We start from the raw sequence: 19,471 nt of genomic DNA on the forward strand, positions 1-19,471 counted from the left end.
TTGTCTCTCAGCATCACATATCATGAAACCCATGTCTGCCACTGCTGACATTCAGACTCACATAGCTTATACATTAAGTTGGATGCTTAATACAGAATATTTAGTTATTCTACAATATTGGTGGTTCAAGTGACGTTACAGTTATCACATTTGCAAGTCGCAGTTAAACTCAAAACAACCAACACAAGCAATGCTTGGTTTTGCAATGAGAAATCAAATTGATCTGCATGTGCCAAAGAAGGCATTAAAAGGTGAACGAAAATTGGTTTTTAGTATTAAGAAATTATGCAAAAACTGGATGCGCATGTTCTGAGATTTAGTTCTTAAAACTCCTAATCCACGTAACTTTAGCTTGTTAACAAATACACAACATTAATTTGGCTGGCAACTAACAACTATTTAGCTTGACTAACAAACTAGCTTGTGTATTGAACTGTGATATATGTGAGTGCTGCGCTTGCATAATCTTTAGTCGTAATTGTTTCCATGTGTTTGTAGTATTTTGCAAACAAAATATGAACCAACAAAAATAGAACTATGCAAATATCACAATGCAGCTCATCAATGTAGTATAAATGATATAAACACTGTATAAAACAGCAATATAATCAAATAATAATTAATATATAGCTGTAATGTCATGTCTATTTCTCGTTGCCAAAACGTTAACACTTTACAGGCAAGATTTTTATTTGTCCTTTACTACTGTAAGTATTACAACTAAACAAAACAGTTAACTTGTTTCTTATCCTATCGCATACAACAGTCAAGCATGTTAACTTTGCTGATTTACTGTATATATAATTTATATGTCCAGAGCTTATTTTCCTGAAACATAGGCTATCACATGGAGTGGGGTATGGAAAAAATACCTGCATACTTTGACTCTCCACTATTTCAATTGCCTTCACGGATTAAGAAAATGGTTCCCCAATGCAAAGCTACTGCTAATTTTATGTGAACCAATAAAAAGAGAATTCTCTGATTATGTCCATGACGTGGGTGTACTGTATTTAAGCTGGAAATACTGCAACTTGTTTAAACTCAGCTTACACCATACGAACTGTATATTTTAATTTGATTGCCGTTTCATGTTCGAAGTGTTGTTCGCTGTTGGTAACGATGTTGGTAATTTCTATCTCGATAAGCAATTAAGCTTTAGCTTAGATGTTATGCATAATGCCATTGCTTGTTCATTTTCAGAGAACACGTTATGAACTTGGTGAAGGTCAGATGATGGCCGAATACGAGACTTTTGATGAGTACGTCAAGAAGTATGTACCGAAAGTGCAAGAATTATTCAGAAATACTAAAGACTGTGTCACAAGCTACGGTGAAGACTTAAAAACACTAAGTGTGTTAACAAATCTTTCTCTTGATGACGCAAAGGCAACCTTATTAAGCACCGGTCTTTATGCTTGTCACGTTCAAATTTGGAAAAACTGTACAATGAATCAAATCTCTTAATTATTGACGGGAAAGACATGATAGCCAATACTGGTTCTGTATTGGAAAGAAGACAAGATTTCCTTGGAATTCTTATATTCGTGTAGAAGGAAGACTTTGTTAAACATCCAGTTACCGGATTTTATTGCTACAGAATACTGACCGAGCAACATTTAAATCCAACGTTAATAGAAACGGAAGCTGCACCTAACACTTCTTTGTATTGTTTAGGCGAAACTAAGGGACGTGCACGAAACGGCAGAAAGGTAATATCGCCCAAAACTTTACAGAAGTTAAAAAAGTTCTATAAACCGTTTAACGAAGCATTTTATCATGAGGTGAACCGGACTTATAATTGGTTGTAGTTAGGCCTATACTGGACAGGCATTTTCAATATCAAGTTTTTATTCTTTTACGCAATAACGAAGGTAACGACTCCTTTCCTCTATAGAGTTCGTTATGCAAAATCACGAAACAAATATATTTTTATTTTTTTTGTACTGTAGTACAAAGCGATAAACTGGCATACTTTCACCAAGTTACCCAAGAATTATCAATACTGCTACAGTATTATTTCAGGTATCATCAAGTACCTGTTACAATCTTTTTCAGGTGTTGTATTTTGTTGCATGCGACTGTTCCCGGTAGCGACAGCGCAGAGTCTTTGAATGCAGAAAGCAATCTCTATTACCCTTTGTCAACACCAAGTGGTCAATTATGTTATAATGGGCAACGAGGTTCTAAATGTGATTGAAGTGTCATCAATGCTACATCTGCTGCGCAAGATGCTTTGATTATGACAACATGTATATCATCTAACAAGGCTTGACATCACCATAGGACCATTTTAGAGAAAAGCCAATACACAATTACGTAATTAATTGTAAGTTGCTGTGTAAATTGGTAAGTTTAATGCTCACCATTCTTTTTAGTCATTTTGCTCTGTTCTTATTTGCATGTATTAGTCTTCAGAAGTGCAAGTTGCGCCATGTTGTGAAGAATATTAGGCAGCGGTTACCAACCTGTACTCCGCGAAAATGGTATTTAGTTTTGCTTGCATATAAAAAACGTAAATCTAATTAGAGAGTGACATTTTCACCGCAAGTTGGTCACGCAGCCTGTTGTTAAAGATAGGCGCTTAGGAGAAAGGACATGCAAAATTTGACTTTGACTATTTAAGGTTTTGTGAGATTAGAAGGTAGATTTGGGTTAGGCTACTATTTTATAACACTTTAGTTGGGTTAACAAGAAACTATAAAAATCTGCTAGTATATCAGCAATAGAAAGGTTTGTTACCGGCATTTTGCAACAGCAGAAGTAGAAGGTAAACACTAGCAATTGTTGTAGGGCTATTGTGTATGGAACGCCAACGCCGCAAAAATAGCAAAGTGTTAAATTGAATCGCAAGTATGCAATTTATGTAGTGTTTTCATAATTTGATTGGAAGGTTTTCAAACGTAACTTTATAGATTCAAATCACGAAACAACAAACCAAATGTCAAAACCGGCATTCAAACGGGCTTTTCTGTGATTGCTGTTGCACGATTCATATGCCAATTTTCAAAATGGTTTCGCAACATTTACAATTACACCACAGTTTTATAAACTTGATTTTTTTAAATCAAACCACGACATTTTAAGTCAGATATAAGAACTGCAAAGCAAACTGGCTGTTGGCAAGTTACAATGCCTAATGGCAAATGGTATTTTCTTTAATCGGATTGCAGTTTTGTTAATCACATGTCGGTTTTTTGAATCATGTAACTTATACCATGAATTATAAAATGGCCATATGATTGGAAATTAGTCTTCGTGAATTAAAAATGGGCGAACCAATTTGCAAAATACATACGTGATTAAACAAACATGCATTCCTAAAAGCACTAAATGATTCTATAAAATTACGTATGAATCGCATAATGTGTTCATGAATTGCCAAGTATAGATGGATCGGCAAATGTATACATGATTTGCCAAAAGTGCATAAATCGCTAAATGTACATGATTCGGTAAATGCATGTATGAATCGCCAAATGTACATGATTCGGTAAATGCATGCATGAATCGCCAAATGTACATGATTCGGTAAATGTATGCATGAATCGCCAAGTGTACGTGATTCGACAAATGCATGAATGAATCGCCAAATGTACATGATTCGATAAATGTATGCATGAATCGCCAAATGTACATGATTCGACAAATGTATGCATGATTCGCCAAATGTACGTGATTCGATAAATGTATGCGTGAATCGCCAAATGTACGTGATTCGACAAATGTATGCGTGAATCGCCAAATGTACGTGATTCGATAAATGTATGCGTGAATCGCCAAATGTACATGATTCGATAAATGTATGCGTGAATCGCCAAATGTACATGATTCGACAAATGTATGCGTGAATCGCCAAATGTACGTGATTCGACAAATGTATGCGTGAATCGCCAAATGTACGTGAATCGACAAATGTATGGATGGTTCGTTGTTAAAGTGCGCCGCGCCAAGTGTGCAAAAATGTCTCTATTGGGGAAAAAATGTCTCTCTTGGGGATACCAAGAAGAAAAAGGGATTTTGAGAGAAGACAAAGTTTTCTGAATAGCCTATGTTTCGGGCAGGCCGAAAGTTACCGTGTACCGTCAGTGCAAAATACTTTGCGATCACCTAAAAATTTTAAATTTTGACCTTAAAATTTGCAAATTTTGACCTCATTTTGACCTAAAAAGTTTAAATTTTGACCTCATTTTGAAAAACGCTATACTGATAGTCTCTACACTGTCTACAGCAACTTTCTAATCTAAAGCTGCATTTAAAAATGACAAAATGCTTTTCTAGTGTTGACTTTTTTTTCGTTTCTGCGTATTAAGATTGACAACTTGCAGTTTCAAATGCAATGACGTCACATCGTGACGTCACCAAACGCGCTGAAAAGCCTTCCCTCTCTTTGTGGCTTTGGTTCTAAGTAAAATTTGCGGGACTGGAATTGTTTGCGGTACAAGAAAAGAGAAAAACGGAAGAATAATATTACAAAATGGTTACAAAATTACAAGTTTAATAGATTTTGACCTAAAAAAAAGACCTAACGAAACAATTTGACCGTATTTTGACCTAACGTAACATTTTGACTTTATCTCACCTAATAACTTCTATACCACACGTCGTACAAAGCTGAAATTTGTTTTGTGCTTGTTTCATAGCATTCTGAGCAGGTAAAAAAAAATTGACCATATTGACTTTTGGTTGCCCTAATAATCACATTTCAAATACAGTCGAATCCGCTTAATTCGGACACCGGATAACCCGGACAAGCGCTTTATTCGGCCAAAATGCTCGGGAACGGAACAAAAGTAAAAATTGAACGTAAAAAACTCCCGTTAATTCGGACAATTCTCCGCTTAATTCGGACACAGGTTCGCAATTCCTATCGTTACATCGTTAGGTTATGAAACAATAAACAGTACTTTGTTGGTTCTAACACAAGATGCAGTTGCATTATGAGTGATTATGGTGAAACAATGACGATTGATGCGATAACAATCGACAATGAATTCATATAACGCCGTGCCAGCTTCATAGTCGCTTTTACTTCGGTACCATTGCGACCATCTTGTAGAACAGAATGGTACAGAAAAATTTAGAAGAAAAAGTGAAATTGCTCACTAAAGTAAACGAAGAAAAAAATGACGACGCTTCCTTGACAGTTTGGCAGTTAGTTGCGTTGGTGGGGATATCAAAACGTACTTTGCAATATTGGCAGAAAAATGATGCAAATCTGCGTGAACAACGTGAAGAGACTATGCTTCGTGGACGAGGTTTAAAGACAGAGAGGAAGCGGCTCAGAATGTGCGTTTTATGCGTACTCATTTACTCGTACTCTTGTGCGTTTTATGCGATCAGTGCCAATTACTGCAGTATAGCACAGGTGCAATTCATTTATTACGCAACACTACAGTATTTTAAATGCGTTGTTTGCCTTTACGCATGACCATGAAACGAACAATCGATTTTCCGCTTAATTCGGACAAAGCCGTTTCTCCGCTTAATTCGGCCAAAAGTGAGCGGAACCAAAGTGTCCGAATTAAGCGGAGTCGACTGTAGAACATAACCTAACGCGTGTAGTGTTGAAATAACTTCTAAAGAAACATCCCATTCTTCATTGCGAACAAAACTAAGCTTACGCTTATTGCTGATCGCAAAGTATTTTGCACTGACGGTACACGGTAAACTTTCGGCCTGCCCGAAACATAGGCTATTCAGAAAACTTTGTCTTCTCTCAAAATCCCTTTTTCTTCTTGGTATCCCCAAGAGAGACATTTTTTCCCCAATAGAGACATTTTTGCACACTTGGCGCGGCGCACTTTAACAACGAACCATCCATACATTTGTCGATTCACGTACATTTGGCGATTCACGCATACATTTGTCGAATCACGTACATTTGGCGATTCACGCATACATTTGTCGAATCATGTACATTTGGCGATTCATGCATGCATTTACCGAATCATGTACATTTGGCGATTCATGCATGCATTTACCGAATCATGTACATTTGGCGATTCATGCATGCATTTACCGAATCATGTACATTTAGCGATTCATGCACTTTTGGCAAATCATCTATACATTTGCCGATCCATCTATACTTGGCAATTCATGAAGACGTTATGCGATTCATACGTACTTTTATAGAATCATTTAGTGCTTTTAGGAATGCATGTTTGTTTAATCACGTATGTATTTTGCAAATTGGTTCGCCCATTTTTAATTCACGAAGACTAATTTCCAATCATTTGGCCATTTTATAATTCATGGTATAAGTTACATGATTCAAAAAACCGACATGTGATTAACAAAACTGCAATCCGATTAAAGAAAATACCATTTGCCATTAGGCATTGTAACTTGCCAACAGCCAGTTTGCTTTGCAGTTGTTATATCTGACTTAAAATGTCGTGCTTTGATTTAAAAAATCAAGTTTATAAAACTGTGGTGTAATTGTAAATGTTGCGAAACCATTTTGAAAATTGGCATATGGATCGTGCAACAGCAATCACAGAAAAGCCCGTTTGAATGCCGATTTTGACGTTTGGCTTGTTGTTTCGTGATTTGAATCTATAAAGTTACGTTTGAAAACCTTCCAATCAAATTATGAAAACAATACATAAATTGCATACTTGCGATTCAATTTAACACTTTGCTATTTTTGCGGCGTTGGCGTTCCATAGTTAACCGCTGTTTTTTTTTCTATCTGATATCCGGATATAATTCTGCCGGTTAACCGGCTAAAAGAGTATCGTTGCTAATGCGTTTTACACTTTTTAGTAAGTTTGAACATTCTTTGTTACGTAGAGGCTGACTCCCGCTGAGCGCAATTAAACCTTTGTTCACACTTCTATTGTCTTATACTTTCAACTACGGTACTCGTAAAATGCACGAGTGAAATTTATTATCACGTCACAAAGAAAGCATAATGAATGATTCTTTTAATAGAAGACTGCATTCTCATGGCAAGGTAAAGTCTGTGAAGTGTCAGTTGAAAAGCCTTGACTACAACCTAGTTTGAAGTGACTAAATTTAAGAGATGGAATTTAAACGTTTCAAAAGTGATATTCCAGTTTGGGGCTACTTTCTAATCTAGCCGTTGCAGATCTACGCCGTTACTTTCGTTGCAGAAGCAGTGAACATTAAATTTGCGTGATTTTTCTCGTATTCGCTCGTACTGCGCGTGTACGTAGATCTACAATAAAACTGTGTAATGATTTTACAATCCATTTTTCATGCAAACCTCGTGAAATCGATTGTTTCACTTAGCAGTTATTATCCGGTTAACCGGTTAGATAAATTCCAAATATACGGATATATCCGTTATCCGGATAGTAAAAATTATTGATATCCGAACTAACCCTAGCTCGGGCATCGCGTGTGTTCGTAGGTTTTCAATGGACTCAAAAAGAAAGTAAAGTTTGAAAACCGATCATAAAAAGTAAACCTACGCTGGCCTTTTTCCTTTCTTGACAAGGTGTCCACAACCACCGATGTTAATCGACATGGTCAAAGCAGCAAGGTTAGCACACTGTTCGCAAATAAAAATACGTGACAAAAAGGGTAATAAAGCCCGTTCGCTTAAAATGTGTGCTTGGGATCCATAGCCTAGTTATAGCAGGCTGGGTCAACTGACTCGAATCGATACGACGATTTCAACAGAGTCAGAGACGGATCCATGTGGGAAAGTTTAAATGCAATTGATCCGAATTGGGAACAGAAATTTCCCATGTAGGATGTAGCTTACTATAATTTTATATTTCAGAGTTAGGCCTACTACGCTGGTGGTAGCAATTAAAATAGCCTGATTTGATATGAAAATCTAAAGATCGCTTTCCTAATATATATTCCTATATTGTGCCACTCTTGGCATTGGATTATGAACAGCCCGCAGAATGCAAACCAAACTGACTGGTAGCACGCGATTAAAAATGGACACGTGTTATTAACGCAAAATAGAGTAGGTACAAATAGTGAGGGAGAGAATTTATTTTCGCCATTCAAATAAAAAGTAAATTACACAACTTAACAGTTGCTTGGTGTGATGCGACCAAAGACCTTACGGTTATCGAAGTCTCCCGCTCCAGATTCTATGACAAATCAAATGAATAATAAGGCTGTCCTCATGAGCAAAAAATAAATGTTACAACAATAAATCAAACAAAATATAAACATAAAACAAATGTTAGAAGAACACTCACAATTGTACACATTCACCTCAACAGCACTTCAGATCTCAAATGTATTGAGAAGCATTTGTGTGATTTACCTTTTTCAACTGAATTGATAATTAATAATTTATTCTAAACATTGGCACCTCTAAATATTAAGCTCTGCTCTTTTTCTGTTTTGGTACTGCATCGTGCTACACTAAAGATTTTCCAGCATTTATAGACTGTGTGTGTATTTCGCAATGACGATATTTCTTGCAGTTTTTTCTGGGATCTAGATTCTCCGTCTGACCAAGGCCCATACTAATATCGGTACGGCCACTAACTTTTATCACATAGAAAGATCAAACATTAGTTGTCATAATGAAGGAAAAATCCGAGGGCGGCGGATAAGTTACAAAACGAAACTGTCATAAACATTAATCGTTCGAAGCCGCTTCCAAATCACCTTAATAAAATTGTGGTAACCTTCGATAAGCGGTAAGAGTTTAGTGCAAGCAATTTAAAGGGAAACTGAAGTCGTTTTCAACCCATTTTCTGAAAATGGGATAAAAATACGCTGATTCCGAAAATGTAAACGAAATTTCTCTAATCTTTTTTCGTTAATGAGTTATTGGCGAACCCATTTTCAAAAAAACTGTGTGGGTATCGGACGATGTGACGTCACTAAGGTTGCTGGTGTTCTATCATGGTTCAAGCGCATATCAGATCAATGGAAAGTTGTTGTTGCCAGACTCGTTTCAGCGAATTTAGTGGTGGTTTTATCCAATATTTTTTATATTTATTCGGTAACGGAATACTAATTGTAAGGGGAATTTTCAATTAAGCAAATTTTATGTGCATTGTGTGGCCTTAGCTAGAAGTAGTCTAAGCCTAGCCTCAGAAACTATATACAGTTTTATTAGGCCTATTTAGCTTCTGTTTTTCAAAAATTGAGTAGAAAACGTCTAGTAAGGAAGCAACTAATGCAAGACATGGTCATGCACTTGACTTAAGTTTGCTTATCCCACCTGCTGCTTACTGTTCTAGCTAGTAGTTAGTCACGTCAATGATTGCTTTATGTAAAGAATTTTACTTGACGGTGGGCCTATTATGTCAGAGATGCCAGTTCAACTATGCAAATCTTAACAACATGTTGCTAGGTAGTTTAACAAAAGTTTGTACGCGGTTCTATTCACCATTGACTATGGATGTATACACTTTGGAACAGTGTTTCATAAGGTGGGGTCTGGCGAAATTTTGGTGAGGTGTGCGAAAGTGAAGTGTGTGAATTGTAACGAAGAAATATGTAATCACTTTTTGAAACCTTCACTTTGAAATTGAGCGACAAAGCAACTGTGCACCTGTTCAATAGCGTACTACGGAAGGTCCATACTGCCACCTCTCATGATTAACCCAATTGTTTTAAATGCCCTCATAAACCAAATGTTTGGGGGACATAGGCTTTTTCATATCTTCATTCCTTTTCGTTCATCGTATTCCCTTGTTTTCGACCAATTATTATTAGCCATAACATAACTGAGAAAAACGTACAAGCAGGTATACGGCACTTCAAAATCGTACATCATAAATAGCTGGCTATTGTATGTATATATGTGGAATTTACATTTCATTTGCAGGCGTTCAAAAGCCGTTTTTGCGGCATAAAACCCAAACGTTTTGCACTTGCTGGAATTTCATATCCAGCTTTTAAAACGTTTGGTCGACCCTTGGCTTCAACGCAATCCTAAATACGACACTTATGGTGGGGCGTACAATTTTTTTGAACGCAAAGAGTGCCTGATGACAAAAAAGGTTGAAAAACTTTGCTTCAGAATAACGAATATTTGAGAACTGAATCTCAAAAGGTCCAAATCCAATTTTTATGTTTGTTCCGAATCTCAGGAATTGGTTTTATTTTATTGCCGGTTTGCCGTCGATTTTTAGTTCACACACGAAACTAAACGTTTAAGTTTCAAACCATTCTAGAATAGAATTCGAAATAAACTATTGTAGAACAGTCAAGCATTACATATAGTAAATCCCTACCATTGATCCTCTATCATTTTCAGTGGCGGTTGTTTTCAGCAAATGTGATATACACGCGACTTGAGCCTATGTAACTTTATGTGCAATAACGATTTTAGCTTGACAACAAAATCCTAATAATCTAAACTGTATAGGCCTATCCGATATATTAATCTGTCTAGATATTGGTATAATTGATGTGTTTATATATAATACCGTTAACTGTGCAGTATGCTATTATACCTTATTCATGTTTTAAGTATTTGGAGATGCATTAATTGCGTACGCAAGTCCCTATGGCCTATGTGTTTACAGAATTATAATTCATTGATCGGTTGAAGGCGATTAAATTCGCGATCGTAAATTTTTAGTTGTCAATAGGAATAGACCAATCTCACTGATCAGCACCGCTTTTTAATTACTCACTACAAATTTACAATGCTGAATCAAGGTTAATGGTAATGAGAAGGAATTTCATTATCCAGAACCAGTCTGAAGAAAGGTGCGCGTAACAAACGCGTTAATTTCCATCTTCTTACTACATCAACAGAATTTCTGTTGATGTAGTAAGCAGCACCAACTTAAAAACATACTTGCCATTTGTAAGTTAGTGTGCGGTATACAAAGGGGAACGTCACAGCCAGCGGCAAGCTTTGACTAATAATTGAATTTTAGCATAGCATTGTAATCAAAACGCCTGAAGCAAGCTTTGACAAATCAGCTTCAGCTAGTAGCAACACTGTATACGTCTGCAAAGCGGTACATGTATAGTCGACAATTATGTTACAAAAGCTAATTAAAATAGTGAAGGTTTTTAGAAAACCAAGGACCTTCATCGTAGCGTTTATTGCAGTTAATATAGTCGCTGTTATGGTCGTGTGGTCAGCTAAACCGGATACACATGCAGAAGCGAAAAAGAGTATGGGTAAGCAGAGTTTGATTTTTAAAGATGTTTCGGTCAGGATTTTACGTATAGTTAAATCACATCTTTATGCTTTATATTTCTCAGATCTTCGAAAAAAGTTGGAAGAAAGGGAAAGAATAAAAAAGAACTTCTTTGACTATAAACAAAGTAATAAGGAGGTGCATTACTACTTTCCATGCATTTTTATAAGTTAAACTACAGTAATGTTATAAAAGTTAAATTATATAGCGGCAATTTATAGTGATCATCTGTTAGTATTGCCTTCAGTGCCTTGAAAGTTAAGATCTGATCAAGTATGAAGGTGGGCTGTGGCATACATCGACGTACAGACAGATGATAGTATTTCCTAGGACAATGACAAAATGCATTACAAAATATGTTGCAGAAAGAAGTTAAACGACTTCCAGATATCATAGGAATAGGTGTCAAAAAGTGCGGTACCGGATCTCTCCTTGAATTCCTGTTGCTTAATCCTGCGGTCAGGCCTCCAAACCAAGGAAAAAGAGAAACTATAGTGGGAGAAACGTTTTTCTTTAACAAAAAATTTGATTTGGGAATCGGTTATTACAAGTAAGACTGACCAAATAAGAAACGTGACATGTCACTTGTAAAAATAAAAATACTATTTGTTTTCTATCCAACAAACCTCTGGTAAAAGTTTTAACATACATGACCTTTATATACAGAAATTTATTTCCTTATGTTAATGACCGAGAAAAAGTAATAGAAAAGACGCCAAGTTACTTCATGCACCCACCATCTGAACTACCAGAGCGTATCTACAACATTTTGCCTGAAGCGAAACTTTTATTGATGGTGTGCGATCCCACTCCACGAGTATTTTCAGACTACATTCATCAGGTACATTATGTACAAGTAGATTTAAAACGTTAATAATGTAAAATGAGTTAATGCAATCAAAAACGTTTAAACAGAGGATTCGTTATCAACTTTACAATGACAAAAGTTTAGCCAAATATGAAACATTTGAAGAATACATCGACCATTATCTTCCCAAAATGAAAAACCTAACCAAGAGTTGGTTGACATCCTCAACAATGGATAACGATCAAGAGCTAGAAAAAAAGCTGTCATCGTTTATGATAACGGATAGAGCAGCCCTACTGCTTAGCACAGGACTATACTTCTTCCACATTCAGAGATGGCTTAGAATTTATAATGCATCAAACTTAATGATAATTGATGGTGAAGAATTTTTAAACAGCCCTGGACCAGTTTTGGAAAAAATACAAGAGTTTATCGGAGTTCCAAAGTTAGTGCTCCACGAAGAATTTATGAAAAACCCTGAGACAAATTTCTTTTGTTATCGACCATTATCTGAGTCACAATTGAACAACAATGTTGAAACAATTTTTGATGATTTTCGTTGCCCAGGTGAAAATAAGGGACGAACTCGCAATGGAGCAAAACCAATGCCTGAAGCAATTTCACTGCAGCTTAGAAATTTTTACAGACCATTTAACAAAGCATTTTTCAAAAAAATTGGGTGTGACTTTGGATGGCAGTAACGTTGTAATTTGTAAAGTAATAAATATTTGTTAGTACAGTCGACTCCGCTTAATTCGGACACTTTGGTTCCGCTCACTTTTGGCCGAATTAAGCGGAGAAACGGCTTTGTCCGAATTAAGCGGAAAATCAGTTGTTCGTTTCATGGTCATGCGTAAAGGCAGACAACGCATTTAAAATACTGTATTGTTGCGTAATAAATGAATTGCAGCTGCGCTATACTGCAGTAATAGGCACTGATCGCATAAAACGTCTTTGTTTACTTTAGTGAGCAATTTCACTTTCTCTGCTAAACTTTTCTGTACCATTCTATTCTACAAGATGGACGCAATTGTACCGAAGTAAAAGCGAATATGAAGCTGGCACGGCCTTATATGAGTTTATTTTCGATTGTTACTGCATCGATCGTCATTGTTTCACCATAATCACTCATAATGCAATTGCATCTTGTGTTAAAACGAACGAAGTACTGTTTATTGTGTCATAACCTAACGATAGGAATTGCGAACCTGTGTCCGAATTAAGCGGAGAATTGTCCGAATTAACGGGAGTTTTTTACGTTCAATTTTTACTTTTGTTCCGTTCCCGAGCATTTTGGCCGAATAAAGCGGTTGTCCGGGTTATCCGGTGTCCGAATTAAGCGGATTCGACTGTACTTGTATACAACCAATTGATTATATTATCATGTGAATAATGCAGGTCTGCAAACAAACAATAACAAAAGAAGCAAATATTGGAATTATTCCTTATTTAAATGCCCACCAATACCGTAGGAAAAGTAACTGAGAGATTGTTAAGCTCAATACCACAAAAGAGTATGCAATATACAATAAACCAATGCTCACAGTCCTATTCACTCCACTTCATTATTATTTGCTTCTCCAATGATATTTTTCAATGCTGATTCTACGAGACCAACAAATGATGGAAAATTTGGATCAGCCAAACACAATGACAGAAATGGCTCAATGCTACTCTCCTTATCTAGTCTACATAAAAAATATTACTTTGTTGTTTCATAAACACATGGATACCACTTTGCCAACAGTTTCTGAAGGTATACTACATTTAAAATTGTTTGGTAAAAACAAGAAGTATGATAGTTTTTGTTGTTTTTCATAAATTTTCACAAAAACATTCAATAAAGTTGATCAAGTTAAGTCAGTCAGTTTATATGAGTAACATAAAAAACAACTTGGACCTTGCATCAAATGTACACTGTTTATAAATCAAGGGTAAGTCACATAAATCACTTTTCATCAAACATGACTCCATCATAGCAACTGTAGAGAGAGATGAAGTTTGGGACGAGGGTTTTGCAATAGTCTCAACATTTTTCTCTTTCTAAAAAATTTTTTAAACAATGTTAGGACAAGCAATCATCAATAAATACAGGTAATAGAATATAAGCAGCACTGTTTGTTGTGTCCACTACTGTCCAACAGCACTGTCCTGTACGATACTGTTAATCTCAATATATTCTATGAGTGTGTGATTGATTTTGTAACTAGCAATAGACTTTGACAGAGTGATTACAAAAAATTGAGTTAAAAAATTATATAATATAGATTAGATTACAAAATGTCTTTTGCAAGTCACTTAATTGCATAGTACCCAAAATTGTTCTTAGCTGCAATTTTCAGAATTAGGTTTGCTTTCAATGCTGAAGAACACTTTTCCCTTTATCAAAAAATGGGATTGTAAATGTAATTGCCGGAATCAAAATGCATCTTATATGTTGTATAAAAAGAAGCCATTTGGATCTCATGTTTAATCATATAAAAAAACTAGGGTACCTTACCTGTGATATATCACTTATGGTATGATTTCTACGAAAAATTTATCAGCACATATTTTTATTTCTCTATAAAATCTGTAGGCTTAAAATAGTTGCATCACTTACAGGTGTTGAACAAATCTCATTTCCAGCAGATTTACAACAAAAATATGACGACAATGCTTTAGCACAATCCTTGCACTGAGATTCAGCAGTTTTGCAACCATATTTTTGAAACTGTTAACAAAATTGAAATTATACAATGGTAACTACTACCCTCCATCTAATACATAAAAACGCATTTACAGAGTTAGTAAAACTTAATCTTTTTTGTGATAATTGTACTGTATTACAGTCAGTGCAAAACTTCACAACATTATATATATTCCAATGTAAAGAAATAGACACTTAGTAGTCACAGGCAATGGTTGGGCATATCACAGATGTGTCACCTTACCTGTACTCTAAACATTCTTGATTCTTCACATATTTCATTTAAAAATAAGAGTCCATTATCCTTTTGATAAACTTTTGATGATCTGCTATTTTCACCGCTATTTGGAAGGAAAATACTTTCTAGCAAAACATCTCCATGGTTTATGAATAAATGGCCATCCCTGGTTAAGCTTAACGAAATGGATGACACAGATGACGCTAAAATAAAAGTTCGATTAAGACTAAAAGATACACTCCATTGGATAAGTTCGTGCTCTCAGTAGATATGTGCAAGAAATGAAAATGAAATTTATATACCTTCCCATATCAACAAAGAAAGCAACATTAAATATGCCAGTACTGCAAAAGGTTATACCAAATTTCTGAAAATTTTACACATACTCTGCAAGTACAGTGGTGAACATAAATGTACAACTTCACAGAATAAATCACTTTCATATTTCAAAAGACACAGACTTACCCTTTTCAGTGATCCACTTTCCATTTGATCCTTCCAATACATTACAGCCAGGTGCTAAAAACATAAGAAACAGAAACGGACATCAGCATTAATATGATCAACTAACTATTGAATTTGTTACACTTATAAATACACATACAGCCTACCTTATTCAAATACAGTGCTTTACAATAGTCCTAAAACCTGTTACAGTAAACACCACTTAATAGAGCACAGTTGAGAATAGCATAACCTTCTCTAATACGCGAGATCTCTATTAAACGATAAGAGTGGGTAAGTAAAAGAAACATCAGACAAGTTTTGATATCAGGGCGTTTTATTCTCATTTGTTTACTGCATGTACTGTACATTCCTGCCCTATTCAACGTCTGGAAAAAATAACTGGTCATTTTTTGACAGTTTGACTCTACTTTTGGTTGCGTGCCCAGCACGATCTTGGTTTGATAGTAGGGACCACTCCTTGACGTCTCTTTAAGCTAAACAGATGTCCCCACGTATCTAGCTGCTAAATGTGCCATCAAGCTTCAACAACAAGGGCCACTCTCTGACCACTTTTGTGCCAAACACATGTTAAACTATTAAGTGGGGTTTACTGTAGTTTCATAAGTTCACTTCAACAACTGACACAAAATGCATCATACCTCTAATGTTTGCATTTGGTTTAAACCGTGAGTAATTTTGGATCGGCCAGCGTTTCGGTTCAGAATGATATTCTGCCATTCTGTTTGGATATTACTACAAAGATTTATCTGAAGTAGGCCTGAAGTGACATAGCCCTTCTTGCAGTTTTGAGTAAAATATAAATGCAACTCTGTATAACAACAAGGTATCAAACTTTCAAATTTCATTGCATTCAAAGGTGTACAGTAACTTACACTAAAATTTAAACTTGCGGCACACGAAGCAGATTCATAGAAAATTCATCTATAGAGATTTTTTATTTCACAGGTTCAATATTCAGGAGTAATTCATGAATTAAACAACTTTTCCTGGCTACCTACAATTTTATATTTTCTTCCGTAGCATATATTGTACTTGCACATGTAACGTGAATGTACTGTATACTGAATGGTGGTATTGGTATAGCATGGTATCAGAATAGCTATTCCTACACCAGGACCACTAAACAAAGACAAGTATATATAGGCCTATATTGTTTAGGCCTTGTCGATGGATATCGCATCAATAATTTAACATATACAGTCGAAATCGGTTAATCGCATATCGGTTAAAGGCATAAATCGCTTTATAGCATAGCATTGCATAATCCCAAACCATTCCCATTCACTTGTGAAGAAAATTCAACGGTTAATCGCATAAGGGTTAATCGTATAAATCGGTTAATCGTATAGGAATTCTTGATTGATTTGTAGACTTGTATCACTTAACCGCATATTTCCTTTGATGAAGTGTTAAGTTGCTGAAGATTATCCTCACCAATAAACAAAAATCATCGCAAGATCTCCCATAACCCGCAGCGATTAAATACACGACAAGACACTGAAGACAGCAGTTGTGAATTAAAGACAGCTGTGATTAAATTCACTGCAAGGCTGAAGGCTATAGAGACAGTAGCACGTAAATGATTTGAACAATAAAGTAAAACTTCACGAAAAAAGGCCTTCTCTACAGTAATTATGAACCACAAAACTACGTTTCATTTAAGGATTGTTACGGATCATTACATCACAATAGAACAACAAGACTAATTTTTATTTAAGGATTGTTACGTCGCTAAGCGCAAACCACTGCAGAAACATAGAATACCTGTACAGTACTGTACTGTAGCCTACGTATACGATATAAAATGCCAGGAAATAGTAAGCCAGCAAAGCGAAAAGATTTATGTCTGTCCGATAGAATCCTTGTTATTGAAAAATTGGAAAAGAAAGCATCTCAGTGCGAAGTTGCCAAGGAGTTTGGAATTTCACAGTCCCAAGTGTCACGCACTTGGAAGACGAAGCAGAAGCTTTTATCCGCACATCAAGGCAACATAAACCCATCGCGGAAAAGAGCAAGAGTGAGCACACATGCGGATGTAGAAGAGGCTTTACTGCTTTGGTTCAAGCAAGCTAAAAGTAGACGACTTGTTATCAGTGGCCCCATGTTGCTTGAAAAGGCTAAAGACTTGGGAAAGCTGATGAATGATGATTTCGATCCATCACCTGCCTGGATACAGCGCTGGAGAGAACGAAATTTAATTGTTTTTAATAGACAACATGAAGAAAAACAGGATCACGACTCTGAAGCAGCTGAACACTGGATAACATCTGTGTGGCCCCGCATACAAGACCGTTACGCTGCTTCAGAGATTTACAATTGTGATGAGACAGGTCTTTACTATTGTGCCCTACCGGAAGGAACAATGTGTTTTAAAAATGAAAAGCTTTCCGGTGGGAAGAAGTCAAAAGAACGGGTTTTGCTAACATCGAATATGGATGGTTCAGATAAAAGAAAAACTTTTCGTTGTCTGCAAATCTGCTAAACCACGTAGTTTCAGGGGAGTGAAAACGCTTCCGGTAATTTACCGATCCAACACCAATGCCTGGACGGACGTTTCCAAGGAAACAATTCAAAATTGCTTTTTTAGGGGCTTAACACCAGCTGTTTCTGATGAGCCCTTTCTTGGCTTCCCACCTGCTGAAATTCCACGGGCTTTCACTGAGAAAGATTATGATGAATACGTACGCATAGACGATGACCTTGAAGTAGCCGGCATTCAAACCAACAGTGAACTATGCGATGAAGTGACCCAGGGTCGAGAAGACAATGAAGAAGCAGATGAAAGCTGTGATGCAGTTGCTATCATTCCGCCAAAAAACAAAGAAGTGCTTGACGCACTGCACACAATCCATCGGTGACTAAATGTTCAGGGAATGGACATGGACAAATTTTTTTCTCTGGAACAGCAACTGCTTAACAACATATCGGAAAATATTAAACAAACTAAATTGAGAAAACTACAACTGAGAGTTATTTTAATAAAAATTGATTTCCCTTTTTGTTTCGTTTTTTTTTGTGTCGAAATCGAAAAGAAGGAAGCTCACTTGTTGCGTCATAATGCATTGTGTCATTCCAAAAATCGGCGGAGGAGCAAGAATGCGTGCGCCGGTGTTTAAAAGAGAATAGCGGAGAAAATGTAGGAAACGCATACATCGGTTAATCGCATAAAAAAGCTTGGCAAATGGACTATGCGATTAACCGATTTCGACTGTACAGTAATATACCATATAAGCTTGTGAATAGCACATTAAAATTTTTGGCTGCTACAATTTTACCGGAAAAATTTGTGCAATTGAAGCTATATTTTAGTTTCTTGTTAACTTAACGTAAATGTCACACATAATTTAGCAACCTTAACCTAACCTAAATCTTCCTTCAAATTTAATTCTAACTTCAACAAAACTTTAAATAATGAAAATCAACTTTTTTGCATACCGATTCTCTTAACCTATCCACCCATTTTTAACAACGTGCTGTGTGACCTACTTTCCGTGGAATACTCACTCTTTAATTGTTTTCAAATAATGAGGAAACAACCACACAGAAGTAAAAAAGTACTATAGGTGAAGCAATTTGGTTATAAATTTATAAATAATTTTTTTTTAATTTTATTACCTTGGTTTCGTTTGACTGTTACTATAGTGATTGATGATATTAATACTTTTCAACATCAAGCTGTAACCTGAGTACATCTTCATGTGTATGGTAAGCTCATTCTCTACAGTTACGAACCAAAGCAACAACCTCAAAGCATATGTAACTGGAGTTGTTTTATTAACTAAAGTTGCATAATATATAAGACTATACAATATCAATATTTTTCAATAAAGTTGGGATTAAAAATGCAGTAAACACAGAACTTATAGGCCAACATGAGTTTGTAGTTGCTGAAGTGAATTCACACATTTCACTTGTAATTTTGTTTGTATTATGATATCATGTCTTATTTTGAAAGATGGTAACTATTGGACAAAGACAAACTTTCCAGTAGAGTTACCTGGGTAATCAGCAATTGACCAAGGCAGCCACAAAAGTTTTTTCTATGCTGGTTGGGATACCAGGTTTTAGCAAACTTACACTAACTACCATGAATTCAAACTGTCTATAGGCCTAGGCTAGACCAGGGGTGGTCAAACTGCGGCTCACGAGCCGCA

General features: G+C 36.0%; 2 protein-coding genes across 3 annotated transcripts; one reads left to right on the forward strand and one right to left on the reverse strand.

Annotated features, from left to right (window-relative positions):
• Positions 1 to 7,962: 7,962 nt before the first annotated feature.
• LOC143446102 (meiotic recombination protein REC114-like) lies at positions 7,963 to 16,125 on the reverse strand. Of its 2 annotated transcripts, XM_076945591.1 has the most exons (7): positions 15,956 to 16,125; positions 15,315 to 15,368; positions 14,856 to 15,052; positions 14,525 to 14,635; positions 13,823 to 13,965; positions 13,467 to 13,610; positions 7,963 to 8,081 (listed from the first exon to the last, which is right to left on the reverse strand). In XM_076945591.1, the coding sequence occupies exons 1-6, from the start codon at positions 16,032 to 16,034 to the stop codon at positions 13,475 to 13,477; spliced, it is 720 nt and encodes a 239-aa protein (XP_076801706.1). In that variant the 5' UTR covers positions 16,035 to 16,125; the 3' UTR covers positions 7,963 to 8,081; positions 13,467 to 13,474. The 2 variants fall into 2 exon arrangements, with proteins under 2 accessions (XP_076801706.1, XP_076801707.1); XM_076945592.1 differs by lacking the exons at positions 7,963 to 8,081; positions 13,467 to 13,610; positions 13,823 to 13,965 and adding an exon at positions 14,233 to 14,301.
• Positions 10,903 to 13,295, forward strand: LOC143446101 (heparan sulfate glucosamine 3-O-sulfotransferase 6-like). Its single transcript, XM_076945590.1, has 5 exons — positions 10,903 to 11,094; positions 11,179 to 11,252; positions 11,480 to 11,664; positions 11,781 to 11,955; positions 12,030 to 13,295. The coding sequence occupies exons 1-5, from the start codon at positions 10,950 to 10,952 to the stop codon at positions 12,621 to 12,623; spliced, it is 1,173 nt and encodes a 390-aa protein (XP_076801705.1). The 5' UTR covers positions 10,903 to 10,949; the 3' UTR covers positions 12,624 to 13,295.
• Positions 16,126 to 19,471: the final 3,346 nt, after the last annotated feature.

This window comes from Clavelina lepadiformis, chromosome 2, assembly GCF_947623445.1.
Source record: "Clavelina lepadiformis chromosome 2, kaClaLepa1.1, whole genome shotgun sequence".
Taxonomy (NCBI): domain Eukaryota; kingdom Metazoa; phylum Chordata; class Ascidiacea; order Aplousobranchia; family Clavelinidae; genus Clavelina; species Clavelina lepadiformis.

Excerpts from the sequence above, each read along its gene's own strand:
- LOC143446101 (XM_076945590.1), top strand. The coding sequence starts at position 10,950 with ATGTTACAAAAGCTAATTAAAATAGTGAAGGTTTTTAGAAAACCAAGG. Across the intron at positions 11,095-11,178 it reads AGAAGCGAAAAAGAGTATGG|ATCTTCGAAAAAAGTTGGAA; the intron begins GTAAGCAGAGTT and ends TATATTTCTCAG. Across the intron at positions 11,956-12,029 it reads TTTCAGACTACATTCATCAG|AGGATTCGTTATCAACTTTA; the intron begins GTACATTATGTA and ends ACGTTTAAACAG.
- LOC143446102 (XM_076945591.1), bottom strand. The coding sequence starts at position 16,034 with ATGGCAGAATATCATTCTGAACCGAAACGCTGGCCGATCCAAAATTAC. Across the intron at positions 15,369-15,955 it reads ACCAAATGCAAACATTAGAG|CACCTGGCTGTAATGTATTG; the intron begins GTATGATGCATT and ends TTATGTTTTTAG. Across the intron at positions 13,611-13,822 it reads CAGTGTACATTTGATGCAAG|ACTAGATAAGGAGAGTAGCA; the intron begins GTCCAAGTTGTT and ends TTTTTTATGTAG.